The sequence below is a fragment of the Sus scrofa genome, chromosome 14 (genome assembly GCF_054392235.1).
Source record: "Sus scrofa isolate SSC_HxYL_T2T_F1_AM1 chromosome 14, Sscrofa_HxYL_maternal_Yorkshire_Landrace_v2.0, whole genome shotgun sequence".
NCBI classification, from domain to species: Eukaryota; Metazoa; Chordata; class Mammalia; order Artiodactyla; family Suidae; genus Sus; species Sus scrofa.
The window spans coordinates 67278118-67298356 of NC_139396.1; the positions used below are offsets into that span (position 1 = coordinate 67278118).

Below are 20239 nucleotides of genomic sequence, written 5' to 3' on the forward strand. Positions count from 1 at the left end.
TCATTTTCCCATAGAAAAATTTCTTTAATGTTCTGTTACATGGTCGTTCCTTTCAAGAGTTTACAGGTCACTGGGTGGCAGTATTGCCTGCATATTTCAACCATTATGTGATAAATATGGATCCCTGATTTATGGGCAGGCAGAGTTTGAGTTGCAGTTACAGAAAACTATTGTTTTTTCACCAAAATTGGGAAATCACAGGTAAAAGTTATCTATTTTTACAGATACGGATTCTGTGTAGATAGTGGCAATAGTATAAGCCAATTCACCAAGGTCCAGGTTTCTTTACTACTTGACTAGTTGTCTTATACTCTATTTAGAGCAATATTTAAAATGTCTAGATTTCACTGAAATCTAAAGTGTGGTTTAGGCAGTGTAACTTTAAACTTGAGGGAATACAGATTTGTATGCATCAGTTGGGTTCAAATATTCTACCAGTGGCACTTGAGAGCTGAGTTGTACACGGTTAGATCAGTGTTGAACTACAGCACCCTTAAGACAAGGATGTTGTCTTTCAGCAACTGGCTAGTGTGAAAACAAACCAGTCTTCCTGTTCCTTAATGAACTTTAGAAGTCACAGGGTAAAGATTTAATTCTTAGGCGTCCCATCAGCATTTAACTGATACCATAAAATATTCCTGGAAGAAGGCGGTATTACCTCCACCTGCAGTGCTGTCCTTGCTTTTTCTGCTCCAGAGCATACCTAGTAGAAAAGCAAGCACCTCTCAATGTTACAAAGTCCAGGGAAGTGGTTTGCAGGTCTTACAGGGAAAGACCTTAATTTTTATTTCCAACCATTCAATTTAGTGTTTCAATATGAAGGTATCTTTGAACATAGGGTGTTTTCTCAAGTCTGAGCATAGTGTTTAGTATTTTTCACCCATCTGTACAGGAAATGAAAATTGGAAAAATCTACACAGGTTATGTTGTGTGTTATCCTGGCTAGTACAGCTTGTCTTTTGTCTTTTAGGGCTGCACCCATAGCATATGGAGATTTCCAGGCTGGGGGTGCAGTCAGAACTGTAGCTGCCAGCCTATGCCACAGCCACATAGGATCTGATCTGAGACTGCAACCTACACCACAGCTCATGGCAATGCCAGATCCTTAACCACTGAATGAGGCCAGGGATCCAACCTATGTCCTCATGGATATTAGTTGGGTTCACTAACTGCTGAGACATGACAGGAACTCCCAGCTCGTCTCTTTCATGTGATGTTTCTGAATGTACATTACTTGAGCCCCAATCTTCAGATGCTTGTTTTACCATGATGGAAGCAAAAATGTATCTGTAATTACATCTGCCTATACAATCCCTAAGTAGATCCTTAGCACTTAAGTTTTTAGTTCTAGAGAATCAGGTGATCAGGGTTTTTAAATCATGGGGACACTTAGAATACAGAAACGTCAGAGCTTAAGCAAGTTTGTATTGCCAAGCACTGAGACTGGACTTTGGCTTTAGCTACCAGGGAACTTAACTTGCCTACAAAATGCTTGTGGACACACCCCGAAACATACCAAAGGCATTCTCTTTCAAGTGGCTGAAACTACAGACTGCTTTGCCTTACCATTTGGGATTCTTTGAATCTACCTTATCTGGTCTCAGAGGTAGCTGATAATTAATACTGGCATAGAATGCTAGCATGGGTGAAATAACTTTTAAGTTCATTCTCTTGTGAAACACTTTTTCTAGACTGCACAATTCTCTAAGAGATTAGAACCCTTCCATAGTGGATTAGGAGATAAGTGAATTTTGAGTGATTGGGATGGTGCCTGACATATAATAAGTGCTTATAATGCGTCATTTCTTTGACTCCTCTAGCAACCTTTAGAGATACTCACAAATCAGGAAATAAGTGATATTTTTTGTTAACTGGTGGCAGAGTTGAACCCCAGGGAGTTTGAGTCTAAAAGTGCTCTTAATCACTATATTAACAGCAAGAGAATATTACTATTTAATAGCATGTCCTTCTCTAACATAAGATACAGCAAAACACTTGTTACAAGTTCTAGCTCTACCATTACAAGCTACAAAAGTCAGGCTAAAGCTGTCTTACAAATATAGTAACTGCTCCAGGTGTATTACTTATTAGAGCCAGGAATTGAAGCAGACAGCAATTAAGGCAGAAAAGTTTTCAGTCACTTTGAAAAGTGGCGTGCTGGGTTTTTGTGGCACAGTGGGTTAAGGATCCAGCGTGGTCGCTGCTGTGGCTTGAGTTTGATCCCTGACCAGCAATTTCTGCATGCGGCAAGCACGGCCAAAAAAAAAACAAAACAAAACAAACAAAAAAAAAAACGTGGCATGCTCACTCAAGTTGGATAAATCAGTATCAACAGTGAAACACCTTGACTTGAGTTTCAAGAAGGAATCAAAGAACAGACTGCACTGTACTTTTTAATTGCACAGGTAGTTTTAAATAAATGGAGAAAGCACCTTCCAAAAGTTACACTAGCTGGGAAAGATTCTGTGAAGCATTTACATAGTAAATTTCAATAATTTCACAAAAGATTCTTGATCTTTACTTGAACTGTACATGAAGGAAAAGGAGCCCCCTCAGGTAGGCATTCTCTCTGCCTGCAGAAGCAAACTAAAGGACCTAAAATCGGAGGCAAGCCTGGGATGCCAAGAAGGGGTGAAGAGAAATGATAAAGGGCCATTCATTAATTCCATGTCTAGGACTCTTGTCCAGTGACCCTTACCCAAGTATTTTAGGGCAAACCACTGCCCTTAAGATAAAGGTACCTCAGAAGCCATAATTCTGGATTATAGTAACAACCTGCATGTCCTAGACCACTGAATGTCAAAAGACAATACCTGGGGTGACCTATGAGGTTTGAACAAATATATTAGAGGAATACTCTAGGACTGTACACCCTCTACTCTAGCTTTCTGAATGAACCACAGGCTTCTGTGCTATCCTCCAGGCAGTGTAATAGTCAAGAAAAAGGGTTAACAGTACTGATCACTCCTTAGACACTAATCAGCTGGGGAAAGAGTTCACTGGCAAAAGTGTCCTCCCACGAATGGTCTACACCAAGCAGAGAGGACATGTCACTTAGGGGAGAAGGGGAACCCTCATAACTACAGTCACTATAAGCATCCAGTAGGCAGGAAGATGGCTTTAGGCAGTGGCTGGTTGAAAGCAGATCTGAGATACCCAGCTCTGGAATGAAGTCATCTTCTGTAAGTTCTTCCTTCACTGAGACAGTGAATTCAGGGCGATCTTTCTCTGAGGGGCTGGAAGGTGCTTCCTCAATTTTCACTACCACATTAGCTTGGCTCTCTGTCTCAGAGGGAATCTCTAAGACTAGGGGCTTTGTATATACGTGGTCAAAACGAATCACTTCATTAATGGCTTCCAGCTTGGCTGGTGACGTCCCCAGTGATGAAGAAGGGGAGGCTGGTAAGGAACTGGGTCCTTCTGGGTCGACTTCTGGGAGCTGCTCCAGGCTGGCAGAGTCTGGGGAAGGACATCTGAAGAACATGACTGGGTCCAAGTTGAACAGAATGCCCAAGAGGATATCAGACTGTAAAAGGCAAAAATGAAATAGAGTTCGACTATTAGAATGCACAAAGAGTTGACCTTAGTGCTAGGTTCCATAATGTAAATTAATCATTAGGCTATAGGATGAGCTCTGGGACCCATCAGACCCACTTATTTATACCTTACCCTATGTTCTAAACCACCTGGAAATAGGAAAGTAGTCAATATTCACCTCTAACTCAACCAAAACTAACACTATGCCCTCATCTATCTGGTTAGGGAGGTCAGGTATCACACAGATGGAATTCAGTAGTTATACAGCTCTTTAGTCAATCTGAGTAAGCCCTACCTCAGAGTCTGAAGAGTCAACACCGTCAGAATCCATGGGGAGATGTTCTGGAGGGGTGACAACTGGGCCTGCACCTGCTGCAGAGGTGCACGTAGTCTGAGTGCTGCGGACTCAGCAGACCCGGCCACCGGCCCCGCTCCATTCCCCTGGGAGGAAAGACAAACAGCTGAAAAGTCTCCTAGGAAAAGCTTGCCAGGTAGCTGTGATTCTCGACTTTTAGGAAATCTAAAAAACTATAGAGCTGAAATCTTTCCCTTGAATTTTGTTATTTCCATTTTCTTGAGCCCTCTTCAAGAAGAGATCAGAAAAAGGAGGTAGGGTGAACTTTTCATTGTGATTTTCTGTACAATGGAACATTTTTCTTCCCCCAGCAAACATTCAGGCAGGACTGATTTTTTTTTTTTTTTTTTTTTTTGGTCTTTTTGCCATTTCTTGGGCCGCTCCCGTGGCATATGGAGGTTCACAGGCTAGGGGTCTAATCAGAGCTGATATTCTTAAATAATATCTTAATCATATTCTCGATAAGAACAATGTCCCTAGCAACAATAGTTCTATAGTGAAATTAGGCCCAGAACCCTTTTGGATAGTAATTTTTAAACAATTTTGTGTCAAACATCAACTTCACAGAATAGAACTGGCCTACTGTCAGCCTCAGACCATCTTACATGTTATCACTACATCTGCCATGATTCACAGACTAAAATCCATACATCACCCCTCTATCAGAAAGGTGTCACTATCACAAGGAATTCTTTCTCTCTCATTCATATTCATCAAAGAACTACTATAATTTTGACAGCATTCAAAGTCAAATGTGACTGGCTCTCTTACCCTGGTTCTTCTGAAGGCTGGCACGGTAGGTACACCTTGTTGGTGATCAGCATTTGTAAGTACTTGCTCTTAGACAGCCATGTAATTTATTTTAATTATTAGGACTTAGGACTATTCACTACACTCTTGAAAAATGAATTACCATTAAAGAAAGAGGACACATCAATTAAAACCAGTTCTCATATATGGCACCTAATAAAGGACATGACTTACCTTGGTCTCTGCCTCCTCTTCAGTAACTAAGGCATCCATCCCCAAGCGCTGTCTTAACTCCTGGTTCTCAACTACAAGGCCATGTGTTTTCTCTCGTAAAAGCTGATTTTCTAGCAAAAGCTTTTGGTTCTGCAAAATTGTTCAGAAGAGGTTATTAAATCATTTAATTCTTTCACTTAAGAATCCACCTGGCAGGAGTTTCCTCTGTGGTTCAGCAGGTTAAGGATCCACATTGTCACTGCTGAGGCTCAGGTTCAATCCCTGGCCTAGGAACTTCCACATGCTGTGGATGAGGCCACAAAAAAAAATACAACTGACAAAGTTTTAATACAATAGATTTCCTTTCCTTCTCCTGGATCTTTCAGAAAACTCTATTCTATGCTTATGTGAGTTGTTCACAGTAGATATTAGAAGGTCGATGCAAATCTAGCTATATAAGAAGTACCATCTTGGAGTTCACTTGTAACTCAGTGGGTTGGGGACTGGGTGTTGCTGCTGTGATTCTGGTTATAGCTGAGGCATGCGTTCGATCCCTGGCCTGGGAACTCCTGGGTGCTACAGGTGTTGTCAAAAACAAAAAAAAAAATGTCATCTCATGGGGTCACCTTTAACACAATACCCCCGACTACTAATACAGACCTCAACAAAGGTAACTTGTGGCTTTAATTTAAATATGATTGGTTTTTAAAAATCCTATCTTGAGGGAATTTCCGTTGTGGCTCAGCGGTAACATATCTGACTAGTATCCATGAAGAAAAGAGTTTGATCCCTGGCCTCAACCAGTGGGCTAAGGATCTGGCATTGCTGTGAGCTGTGGTGCAGGCTGGCAGCTGCAGCTCTGATTTGACCCCTAGCCTGGGAACTTCCATATGGCGAGGATTTGTCAAATCCACAAATCCTGTTTCAAAGTAGCAGGTAGAAATAAAAATGGTAGTGATGGACTGTAAAATCAACAAATGTTAAAAAAGAAAAAAAATACCACAAATACTCCTTAGTATTCAAGATGTGTAACTGACAACAATTTAAGTTTAGGTAACAAATGGACCCTAAAAGGGGAAAGGAACCCTTGGTGGACTTTTGGCCAAGACAGGAAAGGTCTCAAGTTTAGGTAATGATTTCCTATTTGCTTTTACTACTTAGTACTAACTGATAAAAGACTAACGTAATGTAATCCACCAACTCTTAAATATAGCACCAAATGCTAGAGTCCATTACTCTGCTCTCCTCAAGCTTCACACTTAATCAATTACCTATCTACCCTCACTTAGATTAGTTTAAGTTTTAATTATACATCCACTTGTATTCTAAAGGGGATGAAACAACTCAAGGCATTATTGCAAATAAGAGACCATTCACCAAGGGAAGATACACACAATGGATAAAAGATAAGAATTTGATCTTAAGTATTTTTACCTCTTCTTCCAAATCTACCACTTGTTGCTCCAGCTCACTCATTCGAGCTTTCTTTCGGTCTCTGGCAGTCTGAGCTGCTACTCTGTTTTTCAGTTTCCTGAGGACAGAAAGAGATACCACACTGACTCATCTTAAACCTTATTCATAGCTTTATTTGAAAACCTGGCCAGCTGGTGCTTTCATTTTTAACTTATAGCATAAGGCAGACTAATGGTAAAATACACTTCAGACTTCACCCTTCAAAGAAACAAAACCGAAAAATTAGCCTTCTGTGGATCTAGCTTGAAAACCTGCTTTATTCTCCCCCATATTGCGTCATCCACCTCAGTCTTATCCCGGCCACAGCACTGAGGCTGGACACAAACATTCATCTTGCGTCATGAGATATCTCCTCCTCCCCTTTCTACTCTGCTGCTGCTTCCCGACTCCCTCGAACAGGATCCAACCCGGACTGATTAAATCTAATGTGGGTTGCAATGCCGCTGACATAAACGCTCCCTCAGCAAACAGCTCAGACGGGTGAAAGGCTGAGGCGATTTTTGCCCTGGTGCTGAGGCCGGTCGGCTCGAGAAGCACTTAATAAATCACAAAAAGCAAACAGATCATAGAAGAACTAATATTTAAGGAGGACTAAGTACTAGATATTTCTCTATTTCCCCAACGACCTCAGGAGGCAAATATCATTTTAAGGACGCAGAGACTGAGTTTGACTAGTGAGCCTTCTAAGGCTCACAGCCCCTTCAACAGCTGTCATTTCAGACCCGTGCGCCTCCAAAAAGGAGGTAAATCAATGGACTCCATGTTACAGCCCTAATTCAGAGAAGCTTAACAACGGATTTGTGGTCACACAGCGAGAGGGCCCAGAACCCAGGTACTCGCAGACCCAGCTGTGGTCATCTCTAATGAGAGAGAAAAGAATTTAATAAAAAAGGCCTGCTCAGCCCTGGACTCCACCCAACGCAGTAGAGCGGCCGGTCCAGACTTCCTGCCCTCGCCCCGCCCCGCGCCACGCTGGCGCTGGCACCCAAAAGGCCGTCAGAGACCGACCGTGGCGGGAGGTCAGCTCCCGGCCCAGAACCCCTGTCTCTCCTTCGGATTGGCTCTCAGACCTCGGGCCCTAGCCCTCTGGGTCCGCGCCCCGACCCTCGCCCACCTCCGTAACGCCTTCTCTTCGGGGCTCAGGTGCGTGAGGCGCTGTCTCTTGCGCGTCTGGGGCGGCCCCCCGCTTGCCGCCTCCGGGCTGGCCCCTCGCTGGCCCGGCACCATGATAGGCAGAGCCCGGCCGGCCGGAGCTCCAGCGGCGGCGGCGGCGGCGGGCTTCCCGGAGAGAAGCAGTACTTTGGGGGCCCCGGCGGCCGGGCTCTGCGCAGCTGCCACCACCACCATGGCTGGAGCGTGTCTACGCCTGTGCGCGCCGCCGCCGCCCAGTGGGCCAGCCCCCCCAGCGCCCAGCCTTTCTAGGATCGTGGCCCTCCACGATTGGCCAGCTCCGTGTGATGTAGGCATATCTCAGCGCCTATTGGTCCGGTGGACCCGAAGGGGGCGGTGCCAGGGCGTCCAGCGTGGCATCCGCGGTGCTGGGCTGGGGACGCTGGGCTTTTTTTTCCGCTCGGCTGACCGGTAGGCGTCGCTGGGTGGCGGGCTGGTAGAGGGTTCTGGAGGGCTGGGTTGTGGAGAGCCCCTAAGCTGGTGAGGAAGAGTCTGCAGCCCGACGGAGTTTCTTCAGTAAATAGATTTCTCCCCGAATGACAAGAGTTGAATTTCAAACCAGGAGATTTCCAGACTGACGAATTTTTACCAAGACTAACAGATTTTTACCCAGTCTGACAGAATTGTATCTCATTCCCCACTTAGGGCCCAGAGTGCAAAATCGAGAGACAGTTCAAATTGGGCCTTGGGTTAGAAAAATGCTTGCAAAAACATTCTGCAACATAAGTCTTCAGGAAATGAGGTCAAGTACTTTAAAACTGGGTTCAGGAGTTCCCATTGTGGTGTAGCGGGTTAAGGACGTTGTCCCAGTGAGGATGTGGGTTTGATCCCTGCTTGTAGCTCAGTGGGTTAAGGATCTGTGTGTTGCCACAAGTTATGTGGTAGGTTGCAGATGCAGCTGGGTCTGGTGTTGCTGTGGCTGTGGTTTAGGCCTATAGTTGCAGCTTGGACTCAGCCCCTAGCCTGGAAGCTTCATATGCCACAGGTGCAGCTCTTAAAAAAACAAAACAAAAACTAGGTTTATTGAATTAGAAAGATGTGGTATATATACTCAATGGAATACTACTCAGCCATAAAAAAGAACAAAATAATGCCATTTGCAGCAACATGGAAGAAACTAGAGTCTCTAGTTCTAAGTGAAGTAAGTCAAAGAGAAAGACAAATATCATATGATATCACTTATATCTGAAATCTAATACACAGCACAAATGAACCTTTCCACAGAAAAGAAAACCATGGATGTGGAGAACAGACTTGTCCATTGCCAAGGGGGAGGGGGAGGGAGTGGGATGGATTGGGAACTTGGTTAATAGATACAGACTATTGCCTTTGGAATGGATTAGCAATGAGATCCTGCTCTGTAGCACTGGAAACTGTGTCTAGTCACTTATGATGGAGCATGATAATGTGAGAAAAAAGAACCCATACGTGTATATGTAACTGGGTCACTATGCTTTATAGTAGAAAATTGACAGAACACTGTAAACCAGCTATAATGAAAAAAAAATCATTATATATTTTTAAAAATTAAAAAAAATAGGTTTAAGTGAAAGCTTAATAAATCATAGGTGTTCTCTCTGAGTGGCAGGAATATGTGTGTGTGTGTAATTTCTAAACTGTCTACTGAGTATACATATTATTTACTTATTTTAAATGAAAATAAGATGTTTCCACGTATAAAAGATGAGGAAAGGTTCAGGGCTTCTGCCTGCAGCAGCCCTTGTGAAAGAGAGGCCTCCAAACTGTAGCTAGAGATCAGTTAAGACACAGGAATATTAAAATGGAGAAACCCAAGGAAACACCCCACAAGGCATTTTCTTTTTCACTTTTTTGAAGCAAATTACAAAATGTTAAGTTCCCTAGAATTACAAAGCAAGACTTTCTTTAACAAGTAGTTACTGCAATCATTTCTTTTAACAAGTAGTTATTGCTTCCTCTGTGCTTAGTACTGTTCTAGGTTCTAGGGACGCAAAGATTAGTAAATCTCATAGCTGGTGCTTGGAAGATATGCAAAAAGTGAACAGATAGAATGGTACCAGGTAATTCTTCAGTGCTATTAAGTCAGGTTAGTTCTTCAGTTATGTTTTGGTGGGGAGGAAACAGGATGGGAAGAAGGAATGAAAGCAATTCAGTCAAGGGACACAGTCTCTGTCATTCTTTGGGTTGGGCAGTGAGTCTTCTTCAGTATTTCCTTCCTCCAAATTCACAGAGTGGAATCAGTGACTTTATTTAAATGGAGCTTGGCACAGCTCAGGATGCCCTGAGCACAGACTACTTCTGTGGTCTGGAAGAGAGGTGGGGACTGATCGGGGACTTCAGGACAAAGAAGCCTGTCTACATATTAATTCTCATGAGCCTTAAGTCAGCTGAGTCCCCAGGCGCCTGCGGCAATGAGAGATTCACTCCTGGTCCCTGGACCATTTGGGAGAATTCTTTGGGATACCTTCTAGTTTTTACCTACACATTTTTTGTTAAAGGACCATGGAAAGCTGTAAGAGGTTCTGAGAGAAGTGGAGTAATTGTCATGCAGCCTTGTATTTAAGATTTGTGAATGCCGAAAGAATGTCTGGCACTGTGTATGAAATCCCAGTGAAATGAAAAGAAATTTAAATCATTTAGACATAAAAGAAAATGCAGGATGCCTATATTAGTCCAGCATGATGTAAATGAGTTACCTTGTGGAGAAGGCACAAGATACTGGGGCAGAGGAGAAAAGGTCGATGAATTGCATTTTAGTGTTGGTTAGCAAGGTAGAAATGGAATGTTAGAATTGACTACTCCAGCTTTGTTTTCAAAGATTTTATCTTTATTTTATTTTATTTTATTTTATTTTATTTTATTTTATTCTTTTTTGGCCATACCGGTGGCATGTGGAAGTTCCTGGGCCAGGGATCAAACCCATGCCACAGCAGTGACCCAAGCAGCTGCAGTGACAACACTGGATCCTTAACCTGCTATACCACAAGAGAACTCCGAGGCCTCTATCTTTTTGATAAACATGTGAAATCATACTCAAAAACAGTAATTTGACCCAGTGCAGGTTGCTGTCCATGGAGTCGTGAGCACTCAAGTCCAAACCTTTGAACAATTTTATATCCTCTCTGTAAAATTACTCTGCTAATTCTTGCATCAGATACCATGAATATTTTTAAACAGATATGAGGCACTTGTGATAAGAGCTATAAAGTACATAAAATATGAAGTTCTTAGTCTTTTTGAAATGCAAGAAACAGAACACTAAGTATAAAAAAAAGGTCACTGTAAAACACACAGTATTTCCCTCTGTGACACAATGTAATCATCAGCATCTCTGGAGCACTGGGACACAGTTCAGTCCCTGGCACAACTCAGTGGTGGCGTAGGTTGCAACTTCAACTTGGATCCGATCCGTGACCCAGGAACTCATGCCGTGGTGGGGAGCCAACTGCAGGAAACCCTGTAGCAATCTGAAACTTAAGTGCAAGAACTGCTCTAATATGGTAGTCACTGACCACAGGTGGCTACTGATTCCCTTTCCCACCTTTCTTTTTCACAGTCACCATTCTAGCACTCTTCGCTAATTCTTAACCTTCCCAAGGTACACTGTCCTGAGGTAGAAAAACCCCTGGGGCTCTGAACAAATGGAGACCAGTCTCGCTTTTGGTGATGAGACTGAGAAAGGAAATGGCCCTCATCCCTGAGTATCAAATCCCTTTCCATTGGTTCTAATTCTTTGTGTCGAACAAAATGGGTGGAAGACAAAATTGAGTTTTTAGCTGAGACTTCAATACAATAATTTTTTTTTTTTTTTTTTGTCTTTTTGCTATTTCTTGGGCCGCTCCCGCAGCATATGGAGGTTCCCAGGCTAGGGGTCGAATCGGAGCTATAGCCACCGGCCTACGCCAGAGCCACAGCAACGCAGGATCCGAGCCATGTCTGCAACCTACACCACAGCTCACGGCAACGCCGGATCGTTAACCCACTGAGCAAGGGCAGGGACCGAACCCGCAACCTCATGGTTCCTAGTCGGATTCGTTAACCACTGCGCCACGACGGGAACTCCTACAATAATTTTTAATAATCATTATGTGACTTGGCTTCTCACTCGAAAGATGTTCAAACAATTGGAGGACATGGTTATAACAAAATGCCTTCCTTCCTCATCCATTTAATTATATGAACAATGTTTTGGGGTACTTTTTTTTGGCATACTGTGGCATGTGGAAATTCCCAGGCCAGGGATCAAACCCACACTATGGCAGCAGCCCAAGCCACAGCAGTGACAGCACTGGATCCTTAACCTGCTGAGCCACTGGGGAACTCCTTGGGGCACTTTTTTTTAAAGAAAAAAAGGAATAATGCTGAATGCTGTCTCATTCTAGCATTAAGTACTATTAATCCCCTAATGATGCAAAAAATATATTTCCAATATTGTTTTATTCAGATAATTATTCATCAAAATGTGAAAATTTGATAAATTTTATCAAGTTTTGGAGAAGTTCTTATTGTGGCTCAACAGAAATGAACCCAACTAGTATCCAGTGAGGATGTGGTTTCAATCCCTGGCCCCACTGTGGGTTAAGGATCCAGTGTTACCATGAGCTGTGGTATAGCTGTAGTATAGGTACTGTACTATGAGCAGTAGGTCCACACTGGCTCAGATCCAGTGTTGCTGTGGCTGTGGCATAGGCTGGCAGCTGCAGCTGTGATTCAACCCTTATCCTGGGAACTTCTATATGCCGCATGTGCGGCCCTGGGGAAAAAAAAAAATTGGAGTTCTCTTGTAGTTCAGCAGGTAAAGCTCCTGGCATTGTCAATGCAGTGGCAAAAATAATAATAATAATAATCAAATTTGTGCTGATTTTGTTATGATAGCTCCATGCAGAATGTCTTTTCTATAGTTTGAAGAAAGTTTTAACATACTTGAATGTGTATATTTGTATGCAAGGTAGCATAATCGTTAATAGACTTTTAAGCTATATTACATTGAGACAAAAGTCTGTATGGGATCAATAGGTGCACACTACTATACATAAAATAGACAACAGGGATTTACTATGTAGTACGGGGACCTGTATTTAATATCTTAAAGTAACCTTGAAAAGAACCTAAGATACATATTATGATATACACACGTACACAGGATATGTGCATATACAGTGAATTTAGGCCCAGAATTTTTTTTTTTTCTTTTTAGGGCTGCACCCATGGCATATGGAAGTTCCCAGGCTAGGGGCTGAATCAGAGCTGCAGCTGCCAGCCACAGCCACAACAATTCAGGATCCAAGCCAAATCTGATCCATACCACAGCTCACGGCAGTGCCAGATCCCTGACCCACTGAGCGAAGCCAGGGATTGAAACAGCATCCTCAGGGATACTAGTAGGATTTATTTCTGCTGCGCCACAAGAGGAACTCCTCCCAAAATTTTTTGGATAGTCACTTTTTTTTTAAAGTTTATCCTGGGAGTTCCCTGGTGACGCAGAGGTTTAAGGACCTGGTGTTGTCACTGGTTTGATCCCTGGCCTGGGAACTTCCTGCATGCTGCAGGCGTGGCCAAAAATTTTTTAAAAAAAGAAAAAAAAGGAATGGAAAGTGGCTTCCTAGGCAAATGTTTACAGAAAGCAAACATATCAGACAAAATAGAATTTAAGACAAAAGCATTACAAAAACATAAAGGTGTTTCATGTTGATTAAAGGCACAGGTTATGAGTCATGTATTTTACAAACATAGTATCATAATTTTGAAATGTATAAAACAAAAACTGAGAATAAATAGTGAATATGACAGACCCACAATTACAGTGGAAGAGGAATACACCTCTCTCAGAATCAACCAATGGAACAAACAGAAGATGTGAATAGCACAGTTAACAATTGATCTCCTAGAGAAATTTCCTACCCCCCAAGAACATGTGCTTTTTTCAAAAGAGAAACATTCACGACATTTGATTCCAGTTTACTCTTGTAGAGTGAGATTGGCCATGTGCTTTAGGGTTTAAACATGGAATTGTTTGCAAGTTTCCACATTTGTGAATGAAGCTGCTGTGAGCATTTGTGTAAAAATCTTTGTGAAAAAAATTTTTGGACATTTTGCTATGGCTCAGTGGTAATGAACCCAAGTTGTAGCCCTGAGGACGCAGTTTCCATCCCTGGCCCCACTCGGTGGGTAAGGATCTGGTGTTTCCTTGAGCTGTGGTGTCAGTTGCAGAGGTGGCTCAGATATCACATTTCTGTTGCTGTGGTGTAGGGCAGCAGCTGCAGCTCTGATTTGACCCCTAGATTGGGGTTATATGCCACATATGGTGAAACTGTGGGATCAGATGGTAGGTGTATGTTTAACATTTTTAGAAACTGCCAGTTTTCCAAAATGGTTTTATCATTTGACATTCCCACTAGCCATGCAAGGCTTTCTTATACTGCTAGTGCTAATGGTTATTTAACTCTCATTGTTATCCAACTTTTCATTTGTTCATGTTGTGTTTTCTCTAGCTGGATTTCAACAAGCTCATTAGAAACAGAAGCATGTGTTGTACTTCTTCGTGTTTAGTATACTGCTGAGTACATATTAGACATTCAATAAATATATTTTAAAGTGATTATTAAGCTGTTATATTATCTATAATATGCTTTAAAAGACAGAACCCACTGTGCAAGGCCAGGGCTCAAATTCACACCTCCACAGCAACCTGAGCCACTGGAGTCAGGTTCTTAACCTACTGTGCCACAGGGGGAATTCCCAGAACATTTTTTGAATTACTCTGGAAGATTGCTAAATGATGCCATTGTCTTGAAAGCAGAATTCAGCACAAGGTTGGTCTATTTTGGACTCATTACTAAAGACTGGAATGGGCTCAACTTAAGGTCTAAGGCAATATTTCTAGTTACATAGCCTCTATTCTACTTTTCTTCTTTATTAAAAAAAATAATTTCATTCAGGGTGCCTAGTTGAAAACACTCAGCTTCTGGATTCCCTTGGAACTAGGAGTAGCTGTAGAATGAAATTCAGACCAATGTATAAATGGAAGTTCTAGGCAGAGAGCATTCCAGGCAAGTCTGTTAAATGGAGAGGACTCCACTGGGATGCCTTTCGCTTTTTGCCTTTCCTCCAGGCAAAGCTGCTTCTTGCCTGGAATACTGATGGAAGTTGGAAAGATGGAGAAGGTTCAGCAGCCGTCTTACAAGCGTGAGGAAGGAGGCCACAAGCTAAGGATGTCAGAGGGGAAAGAAGAGTCTAGGTTCCTGATAGCATCATGGAAAGAACATCTAGCCCTGACCTAACTCTGGACTGCCCACTTCCAGATCCCAAGTTCCACGAGGAAGAGAAATATCATAGCGGCTCGGTTTGTATCACATGCCATACAACACCATCCTCACTTTTACAGGCGCTTACCTACCACAGTGCCCCAAGTTAGATTTTCCAAATGCTGTCTTTGTTTTCCTCATGAATGGGTTACTGGTACCGCTGAGGAACAACTGTGCTTAAGTACAACAACTGAAAGTAGGTTGGTCCCAGGGGCATAATTTTTATCAGTGACATTTTCTTCTGATACCAGAAGAGATGAGTCATTTAGCATTACAGCATCGCTGTTGTGTGGCCGGAAAAGTTGAGGTTCAAAGGGACAAAAGAATTAGCTTAAGGCTATCGAATTACTTTTCCAGCTTATCTGTCTGTCCCATACTCTAGTCCTACCATTTTCCTGGAATGTCCTTTCCCTGGACTATGCCCAGGAAACCCCTGTTCATCTCTCAGTTTAAACCATAGTTTCTCAACCTCAGCATTACTGACACATGGGACTGGACAGTTCTTTGTTGTGGGGTGGGTGGCTGTTCGGTGCATTGTAGAATTTAGTGGCATCCTAGGTCTCTACCCATTAGATGTCACTAGCACTCCCCCTCTTCCCAGATGTGACAACCAAAACTGTCGCCAGACATTGCCAGATGTCCCTGGGAACCGAAATCTCCCTCATTTGAGGACCATTGCTCTAAACTTGTGTCAAACATCACCCCATTGTGCCTCTGCACAGACTTTCAGCAGCACATCTGTGACACTCGGCAATTCAAGTTCACCTGCCTGGACCGTAAGCTCCTTGAAGGCCGGGACTGTGCCTGACTCATCTTTGTGATCTCCCTGTTTACTGACTAAATAGATTTTTAAATGGTGCAAGAGAAGAATGGGAAAGGAATTCAGGATTCCTGATTCCTTGATGCCGTGATTTTTATTTTCCCACATCCATGGCATGAAGAAATTCCCAGGTCAAGGATTAAATCCATGCCACAGCAGTTACAACACCAAACCCCCAACCGTCATACCTCCAGGGAACTCTGATGCCATGATTTTGACACTCACTCTTAAAGACTCAAGTGTCCCATGCCTTTGCCTGGTGTCATTTTTATAGGCTCCCCTGCTGTAGTCAAGAGAGAAATTCTAGCAAGAAAGCTCTATGTTGCTCATTGTTCTAAACACCAATGAAAATGGAAAAGGAGGAGTTCCCATTGTGGCTCAGTGGAAACGAATCTGACCAGTATCTATGAGGACGAAGGTTCGATCCCTGGCCTCACTTAGTGTGTTAAGGATCCAGCATTGTTGTGAGCTGTGGTGTAGGTCTCAGATAGAGCTCGGAACTGGTGTTGCTGTGGTTATCGTGTAGGCCGGCAGCTACAACTCCAGTTCAGCCCCTAGCCTGAGAACCTCCACATGTCATGGGTGTAGCCCTAAAAAGACAAAAACAAAACCAAAAACCCTCAAATAATACAGGTAAGAGTGAAGAGCAAAGGTCTACATACGATAATTTTTATTTCCTTAATGGAATCAAGGTTGCATCTTAATCTTGCAGAAAGTGCTACATATACCCCTCACCCAGTTCCAATGTCCCCTAATACTGTCCTTTTACTTGACAGTTGTACATTTGTCACAACTAAGAACCTGCTCTGGATGCCCAGTTATTCATTATCCTTAAGAAATGGATGACGTTATTTGGTTTGCTAGGACTAGTGATTCTAGTACTTTTAATTTCATGAGTATCTTTTTTAAAGGCGCACATTTATGAATCGTTTGAGTAACATTGAGATGCCAAAGATATGGGCAGGAAATCCTCTTGGTCATGTTGACGGCTGTTTCCTTCAATTCTGCAGCTGCCCACCCCCCTTTCTGGAGAAGAGTTACAACCCTTCTTGAAGTTCTTTTGTGTGTATTAGGGTTCTAAGAAATTTAAGACTCCTTTGGCTTCTGCAAAACGCTACAGTTCATTTGCTCAGTAAATTAAACAAAGCCTAAAAGGGCACAGCAACAAAAGGAAAAAGTTCGTTTGGAAAGTAAAAAGATATTGCATGACTCTCTTTTGTACTTGGCTTTGACCCAGAGCAGTAAATGGCTCAACATTTGGCGTTGTCTCTTTAAAGAAAGCACAAACTCTCCATTGTCAGTACTGTTATTGACACCAAAGTTCAAAGGAGGCAAGAGAAGCACATTTTTATCTCGCTTGAAAGGAGTTCAAGCACTGCAGGCCCCCTTCATTAGTACTAGGGGTATAAATATCAATGTTGTGGCTTTGAAATTTAAAAAAATTTTTTTTCTGTCTTTTGTCTTTTTAGGGCTGCGCCAGCGGCATATGGAGGTTCCTAAGCTAGGGGTCTAATCAGAGCTGTTGCTGACGGCCTATACCACAGCCACAGCAATGCCAGATCTGAGCCACATCTGTACCACAGCTCACGACAACACCGGCTCCTTAACCCACTGAGCCAGGCCAGGGATCGAACCTGAAACCTCATGGTTCCTAGTCAGATTCGTATCCACTGCGCCATGACAGGAACTCCTGGTTTTGAAATTTTTTTAATAAACTTTTTTGGGGACTTAATTTTAGGTTGACAGAAAATTTGCAAAGCCAGGGCAAAGAATTCCTACCTGCCACCCCATTCCCCCACCTGGTTCTAGTTTCCCCAGTGTTATCAGCCTATGCTTCCATTGGTACATTTGTAAAAACTCAGAAACCAACACTGATGTGGTACTATTGACCGCACTTGAGACTTTATTTGGATTTCAGCTGTTTCTCTCTCAATACCTGTTTTCTGTTCCAGGATCCTGCCTTGGTTTTGATTACTTATCTTCTGTATGGTACAAACATTTTGGCAAAAATGTTTCCTGACCAATTTCAGTAAATAATATTTATTTGAAGAGCTAGATTTACTCAAGTTCATTCTTCCCAGACATATATGAACTCAGAGGCTGACTACAAAATAACAGCAACCAAATCCCTCCCTCTTTGGTGAGGTGGCTTTGCCTTTAGATGATTCTGTGAGTTTTTTTGAAACCTAGCTCATAAGAGACTGTATATCCTAAGAATGGCCCAGAGATTCTCAACATTAAAAAAAAAAAAAAAATCCAGGAGTTCCCTTCGTGGCACATCGGAAACAAATCCACCTAGTATCCACGAGGATGCGGGTTCAATCCCTCCCCTTGTTCAGTAAGTCAGGGATTCAGCGTTGCCGTGAGCTGTGGTGTAGGTCACCGAATCAGCTTGGATCTGGTGTGGCTGTGGCTAAGGTGTAGGCTGGCAGCTGCAGCTCTGATGTGACCCTTAGCCTGGGAACTTCCATATGCAGTGGGTGCGGCCCTAAACAAACAAAAAATTAAATCCCCTTTTATTTATAGCTGACTTTGTACATCTGATATTCCTGCAGGGAAAGACAGCAAGCTGTACATTTTCTGTTCTCTCAGAAACATTTTTTAAAATTTTATTTATTTTTTATGAAAACAGGAATTTATGTCGTTGCAAGAGCCAGATGGGTAAAATATAGACCAAAGTCTGGTTTGGTGATAAAGGAGATAGGAGGAGAGAAAAGCTTTTGGAGTAGAGGAGGGAGTGGAATTATGATTGGTTCCAAGAGTACTGAGATTAGAGACCATGCAGCTTCCACTGTAAGAACGGTCCTTACAACCTGGGGACTAGGACCCTAGGCTTGTGATGTACAGACACTGGACAGGTTTTCAAACACGTACTAGTTAGGGAACCTCGGACAAGTTACTTAACCCCTCTGACCCTCAGTTCCCCTGTTGGTAAAATGAGAATCAAGCACTGACCAAGATAATATATTAAACACAGTTCATGACACCAAGAAGCAGGCAATGCGTGATAAGTGTGATTGTTACCAAGGATGATCCATGTTACCAAGGATGATCCACCTCACTGCCAAGTGCCATTCCTGCATTCTTCCTAGTTTCCCATTAGTCTTTCTCCCTTCCATTTTTTGTTGTTGTTGTTGTTCTTTTTGGCCACACCCATGGCATGCGGAAGTTCCAGGGCGCAGGGATCGAATCTGTGCCACGGCTGCAGCGAGCCACAGCAGTGACAATACCTAGTGAGCCACTAGGGAACTCCTTTCCTCCCATCTTTTGATATTTGCTAGCCAAGAACTTCCACAGTTCTCAGAAGTCTAGGCTGGAAGATACAACTTGTGTTCAAATGCAAAATGATTGTATTTCGTACAAACCAATAGGGTCCCTTTTTATCTATTCATTTAGTTGGCCTTGCTCCCAGCATGTGGGATTTCCCTGGCCAGGGACTGAACCCATGCCACAGCAGTGACCTCAGCTGCTGCAGTGACAATGCAGGATCCTTATCCCGCTACACCACAAGAGAACCCCTAAGGTCCCTTTTTAAAATTGCAGACCCCAACCTCTTCTTTCCCAACCCCCCTCCACCTCCGACCCCGCAGCCTGGCTCACCTGGTCTGTGTAGGATGGCTCCCACAAGCCACTTGTCCCCACGTGTGGCATAATCCAAATCCCACCCCTGGAATCTCATGGGAGGTCACGGTCTGTGTGATGGATAAATGCATTTTGTTCTTTGGTTGAGGGAGGGAGCCACTGGGGAAAACTCACCGGGTGTGCTTCACTGTGATATATCTCCTGCTTCATGGACCCTATCCCTGCTTGCGACCAGTGATTGCATTTTCTACTTAGACCAGCCTCAGACACCACCCAGGGCAGCTCTGTCCAGGGACAGGTGCCGATTCTCTGACATCCCAGAGATACAGTCTGGGGGCAGGAGTCCTAGGTGACCAGGCTACTTTACAACTGAAGGGGCAAATGAATCTAAATCTTTCTTAAATTCTGGAACAGAGAAAGGGGAAGAAAAGATAGCCAGACTCGAAAGGACTTGGATGGGAATAAACATTTCTCAATTGACATGTTTCATCAAAAATTGTTCAGGCTTACAGGAAGAGGATTATCTAAGTTTTACTTAAAAATTTGATGGGGAAATTAAAAGCGGTTTTCTAAAGGAACTCCTCTAATTTTTTTTTTTTTTTTTTGGCTGCATCTGCAGCATGCAGAAATTCCCAGGCCAGGGACGGAACCTGCACCCCAGCAGTGACCAGAGCCACAGCAGTGACAATGCTGGATCCTTAACCCACTAGGCCACTGGGTAACTTCCCCCCTTCACCTGTGCTCAACCATTTGCATTGAACGATTTTATAAAAAATGTGTGTGTACACGTGAAATAAACTGATATTTCCAAAGATCATGGTCAAAACCACAGCCAGAAAACCTTGATTTGAAGTCATTCATTCATCCTGAACTCTGTGCTACCTTTATCTTTTCTCAGGGACCAGCATCTAAAAGAGGAGAGAGACAATAAATAATTCTAATGCAGTTTAACTGTAACCAGCTCTTAAGGGTGGTACTGAGGAGCGAAGGCCATAGGAAAGGCTTCATAGAGGAGGCAGTGTTTGTGAGGGCTTTGAAGAATGAGTAGGAGTTTGC

General features: G+C 43.0%; 1 protein-coding gene across 2 annotated transcripts; it reads right to left on the reverse strand.

The window, feature by feature from the left end:
- Positions 1-2390: 2390 nt before the first annotated feature.
- XBP1 (X-box binding protein 1) lies at positions 2391-7690 on the reverse strand. Of its 2 annotated transcripts, NM_001271738.1 has the most exon segments (6): positions 2391-3526; positions 3833-3913; positions 3940-3978; positions 4877-5005; positions 6290-6386; positions 7443-7690. In NM_001271738.1, coding segments are annotated over 6 exon segments (1137 nt in total). In that variant the 5' UTR covers positions 7676-7690; the 3' UTR covers positions 2391-2968.
- Positions 7691-20239: the final 12549 nt, after the last annotated feature.